This window comes from Ovis canadensis, chromosome 13 (assembly GCF_042477335.2).
Source record: "Ovis canadensis isolate MfBH-ARS-UI-01 breed Bighorn chromosome 13, ARS-UI_OviCan_v2, whole genome shotgun sequence".
NCBI classification, from domain to species: domain Eukaryota; kingdom Metazoa; phylum Chordata; class Mammalia; order Artiodactyla; family Bovidae; genus Ovis; species Ovis canadensis.
The window spans coordinates 22,590,386-22,613,759 of record NC_091257.1 but is presented as its reverse complement, the minus strand read 5'-3'; the positions used below and the strand labels follow the sequence as shown (position 1 = coordinate 22,613,759).

Here is a 23,374-nt window from a genome sequence, read left to right as displayed (position 1 = left end):
TTCGCCTCAGTCTCCACCTCTCCCCCGTAACCTGGCTTACGCACGTCTTACAGTACCCACTTGGCTCAGGGGCCCTCTGAGCTGGCCGCTCTTGATCTGAACGTTCTGAACAGGTTTTGTTGTTGATTGGTCACTAAGTCATGTCTGACTCTTTGTGACCCGTGACCACATGGACTGCAGCACACCAGGCTTCCCTGTCCTTCACCGTCTGCCAGAGTTTGCTCAAACTCATGTCCATTACTCTGGGCCTTAGACGGTTGGTGAGTCATCCAGTGAGCCCCTGGTTCCCCAGGGATTCTCTTAAAGATGGAAAGGAATTTGTCCCCAGTACTCTAACCTTTCTCTTTCTGCCTCCTTCCCTTTTCCTTCCTCTCATTTCCCTTCCCTCTCATTTCTCTCAACATCTAAATGAAGATAGGGACTTCTCTGGTGGTCCAGTGGTTAAGAATTCTCCTTGCAATGCAGAGGGTGCAAGTTCAATCTTTGGTCAGAGAGCTAAGATCTCACAAGCCCCAAGCCCAAAATACAAAACATGAAACAAAAGAAGCAATATTGTAACAAATTTAGTAAAGACTCTGAAAATGGCCTACATAAAAAGGTATAAAAAGTAAATAAATGAGGGTGGCTAAAAGGAGGCAGATTCAATACTCTACCACATGCCCCACGCTAGGCTTTACCCCCAGAGCAGACCATCCCCAGACTCCTGGCACTACAGGTCGACGTAGTCAGGGGAGAAGAGAGAAGAAGACAGTAGACATATACCAGCTGTTTGAAATGCACATAGACTGTCCTCAAGAGTTCTTACACGAGCTGGCCCTTTGAATAGAGATAGGTTCAAAGTTTAGCACCTTGAAATAGTTGTTGAACTATGCCGTCTCTAGTTACGTGTGATTTCTGTCTCACCGAGGAGTACTCTATCTGCATCTGCAATAACTACATTTCAATTATTAAATTATTAAAAATAATTACAAATGAATATGTTTAGGCAGTAAAAAGAAATTTGGAGAGTTTCCTATCAGAACTTAAGTTCCTGAGGAAATACTATAAACCTAATAAACAGTAAAATTTGAATTAAAAAAACATAGGCCAACAGTGCTTTACCATCCACAATGGCTAGATTGAAAGCCACAGAGTCTCTAAAATGTTATTTGGCCACTTACATCAACCTCCTTTGCCCAAAGCAGGTAACAAGTGTTTAGATAGACTTCTCCCTTCTGAAAAACTCCCACATATCCTTTAAGATGCAGCTCAAATGTCACCACCTCTAACGACTCAGCCTGCTCGGTCCTGCAGGCAGTTGAGTGTCCCTCTTCTGGGCTGCCCACAACACCATCCATCTGTTTCCACTGCAGGACTCACCACATTTGTCACGATTAAGAGGTCCCTCCTAGTGGGTCAGAGCCCACGGATCTGTCAGGCTGCCTTTAGACATGGAAGGTGCTGTCTCAGAATCTTTTGACTTTCACCTCCTACCTCTGCCCGATGCCTCTTGTGGAGTCACACCAAGCAATCCCTAAAGAAATGTTGAATGAAAGATTGGGACAGAGGTTCAAGAGGGAGGGGTATTAGTATACTTATAACTGATTCACACTGTTGTATGGCAGAAAAGGCAATCATTCTCTAATTTGAAAAAAAGTAAGAAAAAGAAGATTGGAGGAAAGATGTGACTGTCATTTCCCTCTTTTCTGGTCAGAAGGGGGCTATGAAAGTGTGAAAGAAAGTAGAGAGGGTCAGAATAATGCCAACTGCCTCATTAACCTGCCTTAATTCAGCTCCTATTGTGAATGTTTCAAATTTTGTGAATGATTTTGCAGCATTGTTCCTTATCATGAATTCTTCTAAGACGTTACTTCGATTTTTAAATCCATTCTAGGGCAATGCAATTGGTCTTCATGGGCTCGGTCTTCTTTACTTTTATGGGAAAGGAGTTCCTGTGGTAAGTTAAATAGTTTTATCATCTTTCATGTTTCCAGAAATTGACTAGGGTGAAATTCATGACCATTGATTAATTTAAAGGAATTAGTCTCTATTACCTGGTTCGTGGAGGTATCATATCTAATAATACAAAATAAAATAATCCAGTGAAATATTTGCCAGAGACATAGAGTAAGCTTATGACAAGAATAACAACCCTAATTAATATCTTAGAATCATAGATTCTAAGTAAATTTAGAAATCATCTAACCCAAGAGGATTTTTTTTTTTGGATAGATAAATTTGTCTTCTCAGTTTAACTTTTGTCTTTTTGAGTGACCTTCCCCCAATATCTAACAAAACCTATTGTCAGTGTAGGAACAGACATAATTTACAATGATAATGAGATAATTATTTCTTGGTAGAATCTAATATAACAATGAAATAAAATGTGTAATACTTCTGATACAATTTTAATTAGCTTAAATCACATAGGGCACTAACTACACTCTTTAAAAAAGTGGAAGGCAATTGTTACCATGGAGTTATGCATGTACCTTTGAGTAACAAAGTGTAATTATCTTGCAGAATTATGCAGAAGCGCTTAAATACTTTCAGAAAGCTGCAGAGAAGGGATGGCCCAATGCTCAGTTTCAGTTAGGCTTCATGTACTACTGTAAGTACTATACATGTGGCTGCTTTACTTAGGATGACAAAGGCATCATTAAGTCTGACCCTTTTTTAACACAAATCAAAGGGTTGGTGTGGATGGTTTAGACAGAACAGTCAGGCAGCAATTTGAGGAGGAATTTGAAGAAGACAAGGAAAAGTACACTATTTGGGGGAGGGGGCAATGAGGCACAACCTGAAAGGTCACCTTAAAAAGCCAAGTTTGAGCAAGTATGAAACTCACAAGAAAGGTCAAACTTGAGAGAAAGATTTGGGTGGCATCAACATATAGGTGTTAGTTAAGAGTAGCCAAGCTTCCAAAGGGAATGGAGAGAGAGTGCAAGAGAAAGGCGCGGTAGGCCACGATAAGAGATCTGGTGATCCTTGGCACCATATTGAAAATATGGGCAAAGAAAGAGTCATCACAGGAAGACTGAAAATGCACAGTCAGAGGGATGGGGTGGGGAGGAGGTTATCTTAAGGAGGACAAGGGTTAGAAATTTCAAGAAAGAGTAAATGAATGATACTCCGCTGAAATTCAGTGAAAAGCCTGGTTCTCACTTTCTGAAAAAAAAAAGGGCAAAGTGTCTGTGGAACTTATCAGTAAAGAGGATGTTTGTGAGGTCATCGAACTGGTTGAGAGGGAAGCCAGATACAGCGGGGTGAGGATTACATGCGAGGTGAAGAGGTAGATGGGTCCAAACACTACTGAAAGTAGTGTTCCTTTAAATGGAGGAGAGAGATGAGATAATAGCATCAGGGAGATCAAGAATCAAGAGAAAGTTGTTTTTAAGATGGTGAGAGACCTGAATATAATTTTTTGCAGAAAAAATGAAAGCGAGTCAACCAATGGAGGTGGTTAATGGGTCACTGGGGAGATGAGATAATTGATGAAGAGGTTCTGGAAAAATTTAGGTGGCCTTTCTGATCTTACCTGACCAGTGGCAAATCTGCAAGTATCTGATCAGGTCCAGGGAGCCTCACTAGCTTTGACAAAGAGGAGGGATTTCTCATCGTCAGAACTGGAGAGATGATGAAACAAATGGTGCAGTTGTTAATCTGAGGAGAGAGGCAAGTGAGGAAAGATAACAAGAGGGCTCCTGTAGTGAGCTCAGAAGTATGGTCATTACCTGAGAACAAAGGTGGAGTGATTGAGATAGGTGATCTCAGAAAGCCTTGAAGATTTGTAATCATTTTTATAAGGACTGAGAAAGAGATTGGCCAAGACACATACCCAGAGATCCAAATATATCTGAGTATTCTGTCTCAGTCCGTCCCATCAGAGGTGGAGCAAGGGCAGGAGCAGATGTATCATCAGGAAGCCAGATCTGGCCTAGAGGTCAGCTGGCATTTTCCAAAATAGTCCAGCTTCAGAGTCTGTTCTGTACATCTTGGAAGGTTGCCTGACTGAGATAGCCTGTCCTTCTAGTTTATTCCAAGTCCCAGCCCCAGGATCCATCAGCTTCCTCAAGCTTCTAAAATTAGGGTAATAGTTATGGCTGATGTTTAAGTCTTGATATGCTTTTACTCGGAGAAGGCAATGGCACCCCACTGCAGTACTCTTGCCTGGAAAATCCCATGGATGGAAGAGCCTGGTGGGCTGCAGTCCATGGGGTTGCGAAGAGTCGGACACGACTGAGCGACTTCACTTTGACTTTTCACTTTCATGCATTGGAGAAGGAAATGGCAACCCACTCCAGTGTTCTTGCCTGGAGAGTCCCAGGGGCAGGGGAGCCTGGTGGGCTGCCGTCTATGGGGTCACAAGAGTCAGACACGACTGAAGCGACTCAGCAGCAGCAGCATGCTTTTACTCATTTAGTCCTCTCAGCACATCCTGTGGGGTATCCCACAGTTTATAGGTGAGCAAACTGAGCCATATTGAGGTCACAAGTCTTACACGAGGTCACATGATCACACGCTCAGTGGATCTGGGATTCTAACCCAAATGATCTACCGGCAGAGCTGCTGGTCTCAGCAGCAACATGGCACTGCTTCTGAAGGCTAAGAAATGTTAGAGCTGGGAGGCAATTTCAGAACCACCTGAAGAAAACCCTTCCTTTTGCAAAGGATGTGCCCCAAGGTGCCCAAGTGGCCAAAGGAGTAATGGGAGAACCCCAACAAGAACCCCAGCTTCTGGGAGTAGCTGTTTCTCCACACCAGCTCCAAATACCTCTCCTTGCTCCAAGCATGAGCCGAGTCTGAGCTGGGCCCCTTGGAGCTGGGAGTTGCCTGCCCCAAACTCGATGGTTACGTCTGGGAGGAGCTGTACCGGCCCCCTGGTATGGAAGGACGACAGTGATGGTAGCACACGTCACGGAGGGGCTTCTGGTCCTCAGAGCCTACCACTTGGTCTCCTTTCCATTAACTTCATTAACAATATGTGCCGTATTGAGGAGATATTGTCATGAGACTAGACAGTCCTCCTCCTTCAGTTCGCTGAATGGGCAGAGAACATTCATTTCCACACTCTTACTTCTAATCTAACTCAACATTCCCCCCTCCACCCCGCTCCAAATAGTGAATCGGGAGTGTAGCTTGGCTTTTGCCTGACTCTTCTGAACCTATTTAAAACCGCAGGAACCTATTTAAAACCATGACCATTACATGCATAGATTATAATGTTAAAAAATAATGTAAATAAGGGGTGGCTCAAAATGATTTTAATTTTTCAGCTGGCTCTGGAGTATGGAAGGATTATAAACTTGCCTTCAAATATTTTTACTTGGCATCTCAGAGTGGGCAGCCCCTAGCCGTTTATTACCTGGCCGAGATGTACGCCACAGGAACAGGAGTGCTGCGATCATGCAGAACCGCTGTGGAGGTAAATCAGGAGCTGTTTCTGAAGTACTTTTCATTTGTCACACAGAGGAGGTGATACTGTCCTTAAATTGTGGTGCCTTTGATTTTATACATATTATCTTGTTTCTTCCAGCTGACAATGTGAATACTGACATTTGCCAGAGAGGAAGAGCAGTGATGTAACTCAGCCTGGGAAAGGGAGGCAGAGAAATGATCCTTCCTCTCTCTTGCATTTGGCTTTTCATCAGGTTCAGAGCTCTCCGCAGAATTCAGTTAGGGGGCTCTGTTTCAGTCGTCAATCAAATTGCCAGGGCAACTTGGCACTTCTAGTGGGCTTGGGAGTTGCAACTGGGAAATGCAAGGCTTGATTTAGCCTAGAAAATGTAGCCCGTTTCTTCCCGGAAAGCAAGGTCCTGAGGTTTTTTTTTGATGATTTGGATGATACTGGAGAAAGTAAATTCTTTTAGCCTGGGATATTGGTGCACTTTTCAAAAGAGTGCTTTTAGGATCTTAATGTCCTTCATTGATTTATTAAACACTTCCCCTGCACCAGTATAAATACCTCCATGTTGTAATCTAATCCTTCTGAAATTCGTTTCAAAAGCTCCCAGCTAAAAATCTGTCTTTAGATTTGCTCCTTTGCCAGCTCCCTAATGAACTGTGGGTGGCTAGCCTCTTTTGCGTGCGGAATTACGCGCTGTTCAGCTCGGCTGACAGTAGTCCCGTGCGCTTTGCACACCTCCCTGGTTCTGCCGCCGGTGCCAGCAGGCGTGTCCTCCCCTCGCTCTCTCTCCCACATCAGCTGCCCTCATAGGGCCGCAGTGCCCAGTAAAGCCCTTACAAAAACAAAAACAGAAGTTGAGACGTTCTTGTCCTGCCAAATAGCCTCTAAGTCAGAAAAGTATATTATGCAAATTTAAAGTAAGCTCAAGACAAATAAAATACACACTTATAACTTTTGTGCCTATGAAAGATATGAACTCCTCACTCTAAATAATTTTCAAAAGCCATGCTTCAGACCAAAAATCCTGGCCTGACCAGCCAGGAGGAACTAAAGACTGATGTCAGTTACCATTTGCATGGAATTACATGTATTGGCTAACTAGTCTGCTTGATTTTTCTTTCCAAATACAGCTTTATAAAGGTGTCTGTGAACTAGGCCACTGGGCTGAGAAATTCCTGACAGCATACTTCGCTTATAAGAATGGTGATATAGATTCTTCTCTTGTTCAGTATGCACTGCTTGCAGAAATGGGGTATGAAGTAGCTCAAAGCAATTCAGCGTTCATTTTGGAATCTAGTAAGATAAGTTAAAATTCTCTGCAATTCCCTAATCATACATATGCATGTTTGACTTTACTACAGGGACACCTTAAGCCTTCCTAATGGAATGTCTCCTTTTTTTTTCTTTTTTTAAGAAAAGGCTAAAATTCTTGAAAAAGAGAAGATGTATCCAATGGCACTTCTCCTATGGAATCGAGCTGCCATTCAAGGTATCCAAACTTAGATAAAAATGAGCACTGCCTGGCCCCTGTCCACTATTATTCCTCTGATTTGCTACAGCTGAGCTCTTGGGCACATAGGCACAAAGGTGCAGAATATCTAGTACGTGGTATTTCAAACTGATGATAGGGTCAGTCTTTGGTTGGAGGTCATTTCCAGAAATTTCTTTTGTTATTCTCAAGGTCCCCAGTTTAGCATATGGTGGGAATTTTTCTATGGCTCTGTCTCCATGGCACCTAAACAACTTTCTGAAACTTGACAGTGTTACTCAAGAAATTAGTTTTCTTGGTCTGGCTTCAGTCACTCATTTGCTGAGTTTTTTTTTTTTTTTAACTTATCAGAGATATTATCTATCTTTCAAGGAGTTTATAGATAAAACTACTTATGGCTGTAAGACTTGCTTGATTCTTCTTTTAAATATCACTTTGAAGATTACCACAAACTTCAGATCCTTATTGTAATGATTAGTATGGTAGCATCAGAAAAAAAAATTAATTAGCAAGATCCAACCCCCTTCCCTTCCTGGAGTTCCTAAGCCCCACTACAGGGATCACATGTGATGAAGAAGGTAAGATAGGGTGGTGGGGAAGCAGTGGCAGGTGGCATTTGCATCACTGTGTCTCCTTCCATTCTTTCCCTAAAATCATATTGCTAAAAGCAGAGAGCTTCTGCAAAGCTGTCACTATTGGCATTTGGATATGTGAGGAACTGTCTTATAGTAAGAGAGCAATTTTACTTCTAATTAATTTCTTAAAGTCACCTCATGCTAAGGTCGAATCATCCCTTTTCTCCAAGAAGTGAATGGGATAAAAAAACAATTCTCAGTTGATGAGGCAGAAGGAAAAAGCCACCATCGTGCCTTCTCGGATTCAGCTAAGCTGCTACTACAGGGACAAGCCATCCATGTGATTTTAGTGAGAAATTCCCGAAAAAAGAAAAACCCATGTTTTCTAAAATTTAAAGAAGACCTTGTTTGGAGTGGAGAAACAACACCAGCAATCTCTCATCTATGGCAAATCAGCTCAATTGTACAAATACAGGTTTATCCCAAGCCATAAAATGCTGCAGAAGCTGCACCAAGGGAAAGAGACCTTGAAAACGAGAGGACATTAATATTAAACAGAATTCACCAATATAAAAATGTCAGACCACTAAAAATAATTGTGTGTCAAAAGAGAGGTCAGACATGAGTGTCCCTGAAGATGTAGCCGCTGGTGGCTGTCTCGAGGTGAGGAAATCTAGTCGAGCAAGTTAGACTTCCAGTCAGTTACTGGTGGTGCTTGCCTTCAGGAGCTGCTGTGTGTGATGAGGCTGCTGAACCATCATGATGGTGAACTGGAGGGGAAATCCCTCCACCCGTCTAGTGACCCTCTGGGAGCCTGTCAGGATTGCCACCTGCCCCCAGTCAGTCCCCTGAGTAGGGTGGAGCTGAATCCTCTGGAGAATCTGCTTGATCACTACCTTTCATTCCTAGAGACCTCTGGGGTCCTGCTTACTGCTTGTAAAGCTCAAAAATGCAGAGTCCTCTTCTTTGTGGCTATGGTGCAGAAGGAACCTTGGAGTCAAACGTTAAGGCAGCTTTGGGCAAAATTAGAGATGGAGCAGGTTTCTCTTTAGAGCTCAAGGGGTCTCTTGCCTCTCCAGGCCCCTCTGGGCCCCTCTTCTGGGCATCATTTCTATGAGGTCTTGCCCCCAGCTACCTGTACATTTTGAAGTACCTGGGAAGCAAAGCCTAACAACCAATATCTTTGGCAGCTTAAGAATTTTATGACGTTATTTCTAATTATAGAAAGCTAAAGGTGGTTTACATTTTAGTACAGGATTCTAGAAGGTTAAAAGAACTTCAGAACCCAAAGGAATTAATTTCAAAAATTTTTAGGCTTTGTATTAGGCCAAATGGGGAGAAAAACTTAGAAGGAGTCCTATAGCCCTTAATGATATGGACCATATCGCACAAGGTTACTTACCAGTTTTCCAAGTAAGCCTAGATTGTGCATCAGGGTTGGCCGCAGTTGAAGTGGAAGTCCTGCATGAGCATTCCCTCATCTTTCCAATCAACATAGTCCTGGTGACTGAAAATACGGGCCCCAGAGACCCCCTTAGAGGTCATCCCTAATTAGCCTTCAAAAGACTGAAGTCTCACATCTTAAAAAGTCATGTGAATTATTTTTACTTTGACATGAATATTTTCATGTTTGTTGGGAATTAAGATTGTAAAATACTTAACATCTGGGAAAAACATTTTCTAAAAAAGTTCCCTATTATGTCTATCCACTCATTCCATAAATATTCATCAGGTTCCGTTCCAGTTCTGGGACTGTATTAGTGATCAAGAGGGTCAAAGTTTTCTCTCATCAAAGAGGGAGAGAAAATAAACTAGTAAACAAAATAATAATGTTATGTGCTATGAAGAAATAAAGCATGTAGATGGGACAGATAATTACTGGAGTGTAGTCTGACAAGGTGGTCAGAGAAGTGCTAGGCAGGAAGCAACATTTGCAGTGAGGTCAGAAGGATGAGGAACTCCAAACACGCCAGGCAGAGGGACCTGAAGAATCTTACGGGGATCCTGAGGCAAGGATGAGCTCGGTGTGTTGAAGGAATATAAAAAAGTCCAGAACATGCCAAGAAAGTGATGAAAGATAAGGATAGTCAGGGAGGTAGAAGACAGACAAGGCATCGCTTGCAGGTCAGGTCAGGAGTCTGGGTGTTATTCCAAGTGCAAAGTGAAGGCACTGGACGGTTTTCACATAGGGAATAACATGATTCAATTTTACATTTGAAAAAAATCATCTTGGCTGTTGTAATATTCCAGGATGAGACTAGATGGTAGAGGAGAGGGTAAAAAATGGGTGTGTTTTAGAGAAAGAGGACTTGCTGATGGATTTGATAATAAAAGTGAGGGGAAGGAACTGGGGATAATTCTGCTAGATTTATGGCCTGAGAAGTGGGCTGCTGGTCCTGAGAGAGGAAAGAAACTGATGATTTTGTTTGGAGGAAGAGGGAATGGGGTGTTAAGATTCTCTACCGGATGTCTTAAGTTTGAGATCCGGGTAGGGAAGTCAAGAAGGCACCTGTAAGAATCTGGAGCTTATGAGAGACAGGACTGTAAATACAGATTCAGAAATAGTGACCATAGAGAGCCGTGGAACTAGATGAGATGACGTGGAGACAGAGTTGAGACAGAGCAGAGTTGGGGAGAGGAGGGGACGGCAGGAGAGGAGAGGAAAGAAGGGAGAGAAGCTGGAGGAAAAAAATCGGTGATAAGGCCTTAGCAGTCGGACATTTCGAAGTTAGTGGAGGAAGTCAGGCAAGAGTCTGTAAAGGAGAGGCCTATGGGGCATGAGGGAAGGCGAGAGAGGAAAGGACTTGGGCAGTTAGTCCCAGGGCTTCCAGCGTGGCTTAGCGGCCCAGTGCGATGAAGACAGGGATGTGGCCGGGGTTTTGACTGCATGGAAGTTATCGACCACCTCGAAAGCTGCAGTCTCACGGAGGCAGGAGCAGAAGCCAGGCTGGGGTGGGTTGAAGAGTATGTGGGAGGAGAAGCTTTCGAGACAGCAAGTATAGAACACACTTTTGAAAAGGCTGAGTGTGAAGTAAACTGAGAAATGGGGCGTTGTGACAAGGAGATGCCGTGGGATGAAGAAATGGGATGCAGGGTTTGATGTCATTCACAGAAGATACCAAAGGGTGTTTGCATGACTGATGGGACTAGAAAGGGGGAGAAGCTGGTGATGCAGGAGAGCAGAGCTTCTGCAGGAGTGAAATCTGAGAAAAGAGGGATGGGATCCAGTTGACCTACCTTCAGAAAATTAATCTAAAAGGTAAAATTAATAATGTTATATTCTGGGACTTCCCTGGTGGCGTGGTGGATAAGAATCCGCCTGCCAATGCAGGGGACACTAGATCCCTGTCTGGTCCGGAAAGATGTCGCATGCTACAGGGCAACTAAGTCCGTGCACCTCAACTATCGAGCCTGTGCTCTAGAGTCTGCGAGCTGCAGCTGCTGAGCCTGTGTGCCACGACCACTGAAGCCCCTGAGAAGCAATGGCTGTGAGAAGCCCCCACTCTCTGACCCCCGCGGACGCCCACGGCAACAGTGGAGACGCGGCATCACCAAAAATAAACAAAAGTATAGCAGAGTGTACATGTAAAGAAATTGTTATAATGTTTTACTCTTTAAGAACATTTGTACCACATTGTGGGAATTATCCTACAATGAAGACAGCTAGTATTATGTGTTACATCCATAAATCATATCTAATCCTGATTATAGGATTCTAAGTGGGTTTTTTTTTTCTTTTCTATATAGATTATCATTAGGTTGAGTTACTAGGAACTACACCTGAATCATTTGAGTTATTCTTCTTCTCTTTCTGGTATTTCTATCAGGCAATGCATTTGCTAGAGTGAAAACTGGAGATTACCATTACTATGGCTACGGGACCAAGAGAGACTATCAAACAGCAGCCACACATTATAGCATCGCGGCCGACAAGTATCACAGCGCACAAGCCATGTTCAACCTGGGCTATATGTACGAACACGGTTTAGGTATCACAAAGGTAATTGTGCAAATCATCCAAACCTAGCAACAATGGCTGTACAGGAAGGAAAATTTGTAAATATTTTCCATTTCTCTGATGTCATCAATGGAGAGAAGAAGCCTTAACATTTGCTGAGCCCTCCCACAGACCAACACGTACCATGGACCCTCACATAGACTCCATAAGATCGGATTTATTTTCTCCATGACGCCTTAGGACATAACTAACAAGTGGAAGACACCTGGACTGCATGTGGTGTGTGAGTGTGATAAGTCATGTCCGATTCTTTGTGATCCCATGGACTGTAGGCCTCCAGTCTCCTCTGTTCATGGAATTTTCCAGGCAAGAATCTAGTGACTGATCTGATTCACAGTGAATTCACGCTTTTCCCAGCAACACTAGTGGGCTCTGCCCCCACTCCCTTCCACCTCCAGACCTCTTTCCATTAGTTTCCATTGACTCTGTAATAACCTAAATGGGAAAAGAATGTGGAAAAGATTAGATACATGTATGAATCTGTGATATGGATCACCTTGCTACGCACCTGATTAACACAACATTGTTAATCAACTGTACTCCAAAAAAATACAAATTAAAAAAAAAATGTGTCCACTAATTCTCAAGCTCTCAGTAGTAAGGAAAAAGTGAGAATGAGGTCCCAGCTGAATACTGGTAGGTGCTTTGATCCAGAAATGTCTTTTGACACACCACTGCACACATGACACAGCGCTGAGAGCTCTAGGAGGCCCAAGAAGATGGATCTCCATCCTTTAAAAGCTACACTTAACTTGAGGAGACGAGGCATGTTCATTAAGAAGCTGACAGTCCGGTGGGAGAAGAATATTGAGTAAATCCTGTAGTAAGTGTAAGTAAGGCAGAAGATGGCACTGGGGTCTGACAGGGTGAGGAAGGTGTATTACATATCAGTACTGAAGATCATGGCATCTGGTCTCATCACTTCATGGGAAATAGATGCAGAAACAGTGGAAACAGTGTCATACTTTATTTTGGGGGGGCTCCAAAATAACTGCAGATGGTGACTGCAGCCATGAAATTAAAATATGCTTACTCCTTGGAGGAAAAGTTATGACATAAGATAGCATATTGAAAAGCAGAGACATTGCTTTGCCAACAAAGGTCTGTCTAGTCAAGGCTACGGTTTTCCCAGTAGTCATGTATGGATGTGAGAGTTGGACTGTGAAGAAAGCTGAGCACTGAAGAACTGATGCTTTTGAACTGTGGTGTTGGAGAAGACTCCTGAGAGTCCCTTGGACTGCAAGGAGATCCAACCAGTCCATTCTGAAGAAGATTAGCCCTGGGATTTCTTTGGAAGGAATGGTGCTAAAGCTGAAACTCCAGTACTTTGGCCACCTCGTGCGAAGAGTTGACTCATTGGAAAAGACTCTGTTGCTGGGAGGGATTGGGGGCAGGAGAAGGGGACGACAGAGGGTGAGATGGCTGGATGGCATCACTGACTCGATGGACGTGAGTCTGAGTGAACTCCAGGAGTTGATGATGGACAGGGAGGCCTGGCGTGCTGCGATTCATGGGGTCACAGAGTCGGACACGACTGAGTGACTGAACTGAACTGAACTGAATGATAATAATAGCCAGGTGTTGGTGTATTGTGTGTACCACCTCATCTTAGTCACATAACCACTCAATGAGATGCATCCTATCATTGGCCTCCATTTTTGCATCAGGAAACCACAGAGCAGGTTAAATCACAGGACTGAGTTTGCAGGGCTCATTGGTGGTGGAACCAGAATTTGAACCCAGACCTATCTGACCCCACATTTCTGGTGGGAAGAGTGGGCCCTGCATTAATGCATTTTCGATGCTTTCTTATTCCTTCCAGTTGTGCTAGTAACTGGGAATCATTGCAGGGAATTTCCTGGCTGACGACTGCTCCCATGCCTACCGCAGCAAGGGCTTCTTGTTCAGGTGCCCACAGCCGGGTGGGAGAGGTCCTTGCCTTTCTGCGCTCCCTGCACCTGCCTTTTGCCTGATGACTCTCCATCTTCCCGGCGCCCTAAGTCGTGGAAAGACTGTCAAACCCAAATGCAGTCTGTTATCCCTGTTCTTAGCAGATGCAACTTTCCTGTGTTGATGAAATGGGGGGCAGAGGGGACGGGACCAAATGGCTAAATTGGTTGATTTTTTTGGATGTTATCAAACCACACTCCCTCCCTTCCAGCTGTCATCCACATCTGTACAGCAGAACAGGGATACAAGCCCTGCCCCAGGCTTTAAGGATGAAACGAATAAGCCTTTGTGAAAGGGCTTGTCGAGAAACAGTGTGTGGAATGGCTGTTATGTAGATCAGAAGAGAACTTGAAAGATTGCTAAATCAGGCTTCAATAGGATTAAAGCTTTTGCTCCTCATTCCCCATGTAAAATATAACCACGCTGGTGAGAGGAGCATTGTATAGAGGATGAAGGTGACCCCACCCCGTGGGTTAGAGTCAGATGAGCTCTCCTTCCCGCCTCGCCCCTCCCCCCTCTCTCCCACGTGAGTCAAGGAGGACTTGACCGGCCGTGGCCTCACCGCCGTGAGGTCGTCTCGCCCTGATTCCCCGCAGCGGGGAGGGCGGCTTTGCCGGGACTCGGGGTTGGCCATCTACACAGCCGGCCCGCCACCTCCGGAGCTTCGGTTTTCCTCCGCGGAGCCACTGCTGGGCTCTCTCCTAGGCACTTTCTTCACGATGTCAAATAGTAGTTGTTGAGAGAGACATTTCATAAATCTGGAAAACACTTTGAAGTTTCCCTCTAGTCACATTTCTGTTCTTTTCAGTCAGAGTTCTTGTTAAGTCATGGATAGTTCATTTTGATCAGTCTCTCAGTCACACATATATTTTTTCCTACAGAAAGTCTCCACATTTAACCAAAAAAAAAAAAAAAAAAGGAAAAGCTGCACTTAACCTCAGACCTGGACACAGAAATTTTAGATTCAGTTAATGAGGAGACGTTGCTTTTCATCTTTATTAATTTATTTTGTTTAGTAACTAGTAAAATAATAACCAACTACCCAGAGGCCAAGTTTAATTAATCTTGCTATCTTGCCGTCAAATTAATGATGAGATATCACTTCTTCTAATTCTTAAAACAAATATGCGGATAATGAAAAGCCCAAAGCTTGTTCCAGAGATGTTTAATGAAAGCAAAGCAATTAGGAGAACAGGTAATTACGCATGTCTTTAACAAGGCTCTTCACCATCCTTTGTGTTACTTAAACCTCATGCAAACCAGTGGAAAAGGTGAGTTTCACATTTTTAATAGGATTTATCAGAGAATCAAATAGGGTTTTGGTAAACTCTGTAGTTAAACCTTCTGGAAAAAGAAAGGTACAAATCAACTCTTGGTAAATCAATGCAAAAATATGGGTTATTTTTCTCATCCTTCTTTAGGAGCAGATTTGGGGACTAAGGTGATATAGATGAATTATCCTAATGGCTTCATTGAGAAACATCTCAACATCTCATTCTCCAATATCTGACTTCAAGTTAAGCTCACTTGGCTTAAACTGCAGACCAGGACTGACGGCACTGCTCTTGTTTTCTTGTTTGGCCATACCACATGGCATGCAGGATCTTAGTTTCCTGACCAGGGATTGAACCCAGCCCCCTGTAGTGGAAGCATGGAATCTTAACCACTGGACTGCCAGGGATGTCCCCGCACCATTGTTTTGGAACACAAAATAGTACCTGGAGAGAAACTGAGAAATGACCTGAACTAATTTAGAAATATAAGCACTCAGCTCACAAGTTAATATGAAATTCCTTCTCAATTTATACTTGATTCAGAGGTACTTCAAAAATTTAACCATGAGAAAAAAACAGTTGCCCATTCTCTCCTGTCTGTTCTTTTGTCCTTATCCTGGTTCAGGCCAAAGTTTCTATTTGTTGTAAAGGCTTCTCAGGATTCTCTCATTCTAATGTTCTTCCTTGAACTGTATGGCAGAGAAAGCTCTGTCCACCAAAGATGTGTAATCTCTGATGGAGGAAATACTCACTGCTGAGCTATGGCTCCTAGTCTGAGGCTGCACTTCGCAGTTCCCATCACACCCACGTGACTACTTTTCACTGAAGGAATGGATGTGAAAGGGAAGAGTGTAATTTCTGGGCCAAGGCTGCTAAGAAGTAGATGGAGCTTCTCCCAGAGGCTGTAGCACAGAACCACCCCAGGAAAATTTACCACCAACCAGTAACATCCACAATGGACTGCTGAATGTGTTAAACCACTGAAATGTGGGGGTTTGTTTGTTACAGATGTTAGCATTACTTCAGTTAACATACATACATCTAGTGAAGCCCCACCAGGTTATTCTTTATACTTTAACCATCTAACTCTGGTACCGTTACTCTGAGACTTAATTTCCCCCAAAGTGTGCATGCGTGGACACACACACAGATATAAATATGAGCAAACGCAAAAATAAAAAAGAGTCTTACTGATTTTCTATTGCCTAATGAAGTCCAAACTTCTTACCCTGGCATTCAAAACCCTCCTTGACCTAACCTGCCTTGGTAACAATGGCTGGATATGCCACTATTTCCCTATATATCTTCTAGGCTGCTTTTCCTTTCCCCCATGCCCTTAAACTGCACCCTCCTGACTTTAGGTCATATTGCCCCACTTGCTGGAATGATCTCCTCTCACATTTTTGCCCATTGAAGACCGATCCATTTTTCAAAGAATAGCTCCAATATCATCTCCTCTATGAATCCTTCGATGAAACCCTAGATTTAAAAGATTTAGAATCCCTGATTCTAAACTTCTGTGGTACCATGCCTTGCTTTTCTTCATTCAGTTACTTACTCAGATATTTATCAAGTCCTTGTTTTGTGTCCAGAAACACTGTGCGTGACTCTAGCGATACAAGAACAAGGCATCCTTCAAAGAGTTCACAGTGTGCTATGAAGAGACACATCCATAATGAAGATCAAAGTGCAAAATGGTGTGTGTGCACACATGAGAGAGGGAGGGAGTGATAGTCGCTCAGTCGTGTCCCACTCTCTGCGACCCCAGGGACTGTAGCCTGCCAGGCTCCTTTGTCCAGGCGAGAATACTGGAGTGGGTTGCCATTTCCTTCTCCAGGGGATCTTCCCAACCCAGGGATCAAACCTGGGTCTCCCGCATTGCAGGCAGACTCTTTACAGTCTGAGCCACCAGAGAAGTGGTGGCTTCTAAGTATAAAGACAGATCAACTTAAAAAGTATCAGCAGATACATGCTTGACTTTATCTTATAATCTATAGACAATACATTAGAAAATGTAATGAATCCATAGACTTTTTCCAAAGGAATACCCGAGACAGAGGTAGCAATATAGTTGTAAATGACAATCATCAATCAGATGAAATAATTAACTTTGTATGAAAAACAATGTTCATTTCCGTGTTGCTGAACATAGTACTCTTTTTGCAAAATAAATCCTCTACTTCAAATTACTGTTTGAATGCTTTAAGAAAGGTTATGACTCTTTCTAAAAGATGTATATTTTGTCCTGTCATATTTCTGAGAGGGCCATTTTAAAATCTAACTTTAAGTTGGCTTTTCCAGAAAATAATTCTGTTCTGGTGTTTAAAGCTTCAGCTCTAACACTCAATAGGTGGTCAAACCAGACAAATGAGAAATAAAAATGCTTTGCAATAATTACTTTTATTTTTGACAGATCTATTTGTAGTTTATTCAGTAGATGTGGTTTTGTTTTACCTGCAGGAACCAAAAAAAATGTGTTATCTTATATGTCTAACTATAATATATTGAAACTCTAAAGGCTAATTTCCTCTCACTTTTTGTCTTAATTTGGATAGATTTTCTAGTCAATGTCTTAAAACATATATGCTTTCTTCCACTTTAGAGTATCAAAACAACAAGAAAAATAGTGAAAAAACTCCAAAAATAAAAAGAGTATCATGTGTTTCTTACTCTCTATGTAAAAAAAAAAAAAAAAAAAAATTTAGAACAGAACCTGACAATATGATTCCTCAGCCCGAATGAATAGTTTTTTATTTTACAAACCTGTAAAATTTCAGCTCTGCCACTTACAAGTCAAATGAATTTGGATGAGTGACTTAAGCTCTCTCTGTCAGTTTTTTCATCTTTAAAATGGGGTTAATATCATCTGCCCTACAGCATTGTCATAGGGTTTAAATGATACCACAACAGTGGTGGCTGTTACACAGTAAATATTTAATAAGTATTAGGAGAAGGCAATGGCACCCCACTCCAGTACTCTTGCCTGGAAAATCCCATGGACAGAGGAGCCCCTTAGGCTGCAGTCCCTGGGTTTGCTGTGAGTCAGACACGACTGAGCAGCTTTGCTTTCACTTTTCACTTTCGTGCATTGGAGTAGGAAATGGCAACCCACTCCATTGTTCTTGCCTGGAGAATCCCAGGGACGGGGGAGCCTGGTGGGCTGTCGTCTCTGGGGTTGCACAGAGTCAGACACGACTGAAGCGACTTAGCAGCAGCAGCCATTATTCTGCAATACTGTGCAACCATTAAAAATACAAATATTATAGACTAATATCTTAGAATGTGGTATATTGCTTGAAATATATTGTTAGCTTAAGAAAACAGAAGACAAAGTATCATACAGAGTGAAAAATTCCTTAATTAAAAATATGTATACATGAGTATAAGAACACTGAAATGCTAGTAGGATGTGTGTGGAATATCAGCAGTTACCTCTGTACAGTGAGATTGCGGGTGTTTTCCCTCACTTGTTCACCTCTATATTTTCAAAGTTTACACTAATTTAACGTATTTATAATAAGAAAATAAGAATGGATTGTTAAAGAAACTATCTCTGTCCCAGTATAAGAAATTTTTGATGACACCCAAAGATTCCGGGCTGGAAAGCCCCTGCATCATGTGATTGAACAATTTTCATAACCCAGATATTTTATTGCTGGAGAATTCTGTACCTTTGAGTTGTGAGCAACTTTTGAACATGTGAGCATTGAACAGGACTTCAGCACACCTGACATTATAGTCAGAAACCTGTAAGAAGTCTACAGATAGGTTTACATAATCTCCTAATCAGAGACTTTAAAGCAAAATAAACTCAAATGTACCACAGAAAAGTTAAACCTAAGTGGACTAGATGTGCAATGGACATATGTAATGAACCTTGGGAATCACCAAAGCACTGTTTATCAAGGGGAATTTTTGTGTGGCAATGATATTGTTTTTTTTTTTTACTAAATAAGATCAAAGAACAAGGAGTCTTTTCCAGAGTCTAGTAATAACATTTTCTTTCTATGAGTTGCCCTAATTAGTCAGAAACATTCAGGATTTTCTTTCTCTGGTAATTTTAAAGAAAGACTTTCCTATCTCATCCTACCCCCTCTGCCAATGGGGAGGCTGCCTTGGCCAGGAGCCAGCTCATCCCTCTTGAATGGTACTTCTTTGCTATTTTTTATTTATAAGCCAAGTGACTCACTTGTGATATTTGTACCCCAAGAAATGAATTAATAACTCTTGCTGGCTTTAAATAAGAAGGAATGCCTGAGATATTGACACAGGCTGCCTTTTTCCGAACGCCCCATTCAAGTTAATATGCCTGTCACGTGTGGGAGTGACACCACTGTTATCATCTGCGGGGTGTTTTCAAATGAACAGCCACTGAATTTGTTGGAATTAGAGACACAAATTAGAGTTTTTACAACATCCATTTTCTCTGTTGCCAGAAAGATTTGTTCTGAACAGTCTCCTGAATTTTAAGTATTTTAAGCAGGCCTTATTCCTCTTTTTCAAACATAAATTTACCAGTCCACAAAACTTTGGAAAAATTTAAGAAATGACAAGCAGAACACAGCTGAGAGGATACCACCCAAGAAATGTGTTTAGCCGAGGCTTCAGGATTCACAACTATTAAGGCCTGTGTAATGGGAGTCTGGGAGAAGGCAATGGCACCCCACTCCAGTACTCTTGCCTGGAAAATCCCATGGATGGGGAGCCTGGTGGGCTGCAGTCCATGGGGTCGAGAAGAGTCAGACACGACTGAGCGACTTCACTTTCACTTTTCACTTTCCTGCATTGGAGAAGGCAATGGCAGCCCACTCCAGTGTTCTTGCCTGAAGAATCCCAGGGATGGCGGGGCCTGGCAGGCTGCCGTCTATGGGGTCGCACAGAGTCGGACACGACTGACACGACTCAGCAGCAGGAGCAGCAATGGGAGTCTGGGAGATGGAGGGGAGACAGAGACTTACAAGACGACTGCAGTTTGTAAAAAGCTCTTCTCCTTCCCCTTCTTTTGAAAATAATCCACAGGCACCCAGGCAGAGTAGACCTTTAAAAGAGTAGACCTTTACATTCTACTTAGACTTTCATTATTCTGTTTGGGGAAACAAAACAACTACAAAGCAAGCAAAAAACAAGCCGTAAGTAGGTGAAAATGAAAGAGAACCACAGTTTGATCTGTCATGGCCTAATTTAATGGGAAGAAATGTTCCTAAAAATATAGTATGTCATTTATGGAATCAAATTCCAGCCTGAGAGCCAAAGTAGTTTATTCACTCACTTCTCATTTATTCACTTTTTGATGTGTTATCAAAGACTTACCATGTACTCGACACTTCATTAGGCACCGGGAATTCAGGGGCAAACGGGCAGTTCAAACCCTTGTCTTCAAGGACCTAGAGACAATGAATTAACAAATCCCAAACCTTCAAGTATGATAAGTACATGAAGAGAAGTAGGAAGTTTAAACGCTTATCACTGTCCATATTGCCATTTGCTTTGGGAGCTGTATTGTTAGCGTCTGTCCTCCTGCCCCTTTAATTGGAATCATAGCTCTGGTTCAGTGATACTAAGAAAGCTCTTTGGAGATTCTGTTGATTTTCTATGGCTGCTGTAACAGATTACCACAAAAACCACACACATTTGTCTCACTGTTTCTGTAGGTGAGAAGTCTAGGTGAGCTCGACTGGGACCTCTGCATAGGGTCTGCAGGCCTGAAATCAAAGCTGTGGTCCTTACAGAGGGCTCTGGGGAAGAATCTGCTTCCACACTTGTTCAGATCATTGTCCAAATTCAGTCTCTTGTGTTTATAGGACTGGGGGCCCCACTTCCTTGCTGGCTGTCCACTTTCCTTCTCCTGTCCAGGGGGCCCTTCCAGCAACAGGAAATTGAGTCCTTCCCATGCCTAGAACCTCTGACTTCTCCTCTGCCACATCTCTCTGCCTTTCTCTTCTGCTCTGTGAGAAAACTCAGTGTTTAAGGGCTCATGTGATTACACTGAGTCCACCAGGTGCTTCAGGACAATCTCCCTATCTTAACGTTTGAAACCTTATTTATATTTGCAAAATTTACTCTGCCCTTGTAACATAACATTTTTAACATTCGTCTTTTAAAAATTTTAATGGACTTTAGCAATCTTGTTTTTACGTTATCTTTTTAAAATTAATTATTTGCATCTTAGCTTCGATACGCAAACTCTTAGTTGCAGCATGTGGGATCTCGTAGCCCAGCCAGGGGTTGGACCGAGGCCCCCTGTGTTGGGAGCTCCGAGTTGAGTCTTAGCTACCGGACCACCAGGGAAGCTGGTGGTTCCAAGGATTAAGGCATGAACATCCTGGGGTAGGGGGTAGTGGGGAAAGCATTCAGACCTACCAAAGATAAATTTCAAACAGTGGCTTTCACTTAATTACTCCTTAAGAATCTGCACCTAATAAGTATGGGCTGTTTTATTTCCAGGACATTCACTTGGCCAGGAGATTATACGACATGGCCGCTCAAACAAGTCCGGACGCTCACATACCAGTGTTCTTGGCCCTCATGAAATTGGAAACTGTGCATTTGCTCCAAGATATCCTGTTTTTTAATGTAAGTTTGTCTCAATTAGGTCCCAAATCTCTGGAAACTCCGATGAGCAACTCTTGGGCAGAGGGATGGGGGGAGATGATGTTCTGAATAAAGTGGGAGGCTCGGGTTTATTTTTGACAGAATGTCTCTCGCCTGTAGTTTACAATGAGATGGAAGTGGACGGTACTGGACAACACCATTGGACCATGCTGGGATTTATTTGTAATTGGCCTAATTGTTGCTGTGCTGATCTTCTTGCTTAGAAATCGCTACGGGTAAGATCCGGACCATGGGGAAACCTGCTCACGGAATCAGTCCACTGCAAGTTATCTTCACTAAATAAAAAATTTCCCCATCAGACTCAGGGGCCTGCTGCTGACTTCTTATACGGGCCTTGAGGGAAAATGGACAAAGACTGGGACCTGTCCTCTAAGAAACCATTTCAGACCTTCTGCTTAGCTGAGGTGACTCCTTGTGGGGAGAGGTTTGTTGGAGACTCATCAGCTAAGATTCCCTTACAAACTTCTCGTCTTGGGGTGCTCTAGTCCCGTGTGTTAGTTGCTCAGTTGTGCCTGACTCTTTGTGACCCCATGGACTGTAGCCCATCAGGCTCCTCAGTCTACGGGATTTTCCAGGCAAGGTATACTGGAGTGGCTTGCCATTTCCTTCTCCAGGCTCTAGTCCTGAGTTAGGGATAAAAATCACCCATTTTCAAGTGGTTGTGACAACCTGTCCCCTTTCGAGAGGACAAATGGGTTTGTTTCTTGGCTCCTGCAAACATACTGAACTTGGGAGAAGGGAGAGTTTGGGGAGGGCAAGAACACAGATCCCTCAGAATTTGAGAAAGGCAAAAATTACAAACAGACTGTTATCTTGAGGGAATGACCTGGTGAACCACAGTCTATCTCTGATGAGCCAAAGTTTCTCATGGCGTTGCTGTGCCTAGGGACTGACTCAGCCTCCTCACCAGGGTCTTTCTGTCTGAGCTCCCTTAGCAGCCATGTAGTGAACAGCACCATCTGGGGTCTGTCCAGCATTGTATCCCTCTCTTCCTTTCCTCACTGGACCCTGGGGACTCCCCTGCAGAGTAATCACAGTGGGTAATGGTACAAGCCTCCAAGGACAGAAGGTAAAGGGCCTGGCTCTTTGTCTCCCCTGATGGATGAGGCAGGGTTGGGGCCCAGGGCTGGGGCAGTGGGGAGGAGACCCACGACCGAAGTCAAGGGCCAGGCTTAAATCTCACTCTCACTGAGCCTGTTTCCTGATCTGCAAAATGAAAAGATTGATCTTTTCATGTTTTTCCCTTGGGATAAAGCTACCCACTCCAGTATTCTGGCCTGGAGAATTCCATGGACTGTCCATGGGGTCGCAAAGAGTTGGACATGACTGAATGACTTTTTCACTTCTTCAAGATCTTAGGGAGCTGGTATGAAGATTAACGGGATAATGTGTGTAAAGGAATTATCACAGCATCTGGCATCTAGAATGAATTTCCATAAATGACAACTTTTAATATTCTCTAAAAGCTCATGGGAGATTTGTTGGAACACGGGGACAGTTGAGGTAATAACAATCAGTGTGGTTTCAGTACCCAGAGGTAGTTCTCCAGCCAAAATGCTGGGTGTTTAAGCAGGAAAAGATTGTACTTGCCTACTTGAAAGCCCAAACTAGGGATAGGAAGAGAGTTAATTGCTAATGTTGATCATAATCAGAAAGGAGAGAGCAATGGATTTGGAACCAAACACCCTGTGTTTGAGGTCCAGCTTTGCCCATTAGTAGCTCTGTGACTTTGGGTATAGTTTCTCCAAACCTCAATCTTTCCTCCATCAAATGGGATTAACTCCTACCTGACTGGAGATTTGTGAGATTTCAGTAAGCCTAACTTCACAGATGCTTTGTAAACATTGTATATCCACATGCCAGCCATAGCCTCTCCTTGGCCATTAACTATCCAGGCCTGTCTGAGGTCCAAGTATTTAGGATTTCCCGCACACATTCCTTGACTTACTAGAGAGTTCCATTTCCAAAGGAACAATAAAAGCCTAATTTAAAAGCCAAATGTGAACGGAAGGAGCAGGCGATATCCAAAGCTCAGGTCAGGGGCTAATGCATAGGCTGGCCGTGCAGTTC

General features: G+C 43.0%; 1 protein-coding gene across 3 annotated transcripts in view; it reads left to right on the top strand.

Annotated features, from left to right (window-relative positions):
• The window catches only part of SEL1L2 (SEL1L2 adaptor subunit of SYVN1 ubiquitin ligase), a 77,031-nt gene extending 55,508 nt beyond the window's left edge, over nt 1-21,523 (top strand). For 2 of the 3 annotated variants that reach the window (XM_069548425.1, XM_069548424.1), the window contains 6 exons: nt 1,874-1,936; nt 2,503-2,590; nt 5,256-5,404; nt 6,801-6,875; nt 21,137-21,265; nt 21,404-21,523. In XM_069548425.1, the coding sequence (XP_069404526.1) occupies nt 1,874-1,936; nt 2,503-2,590; nt 5,256-5,404; nt 6,801-6,875; nt 21,137-21,265; nt 21,404-21,523 (624 nt within the window). Of the gene's footprint in view, nt 1-1,873; nt 1,937-2,502; nt 2,591-5,255; nt 5,405-6,516; nt 6,683-6,800; nt 6,876-11,277; nt 11,451-21,136; nt 21,266-21,403 lie in introns of all 3 variants that reach the window. The other variant, XM_069548423.1, reaches the window with a different exon arrangement.
• The last annotated feature ends 1,851 nt before the right edge of the window (nt 21,524-23,374 follow it).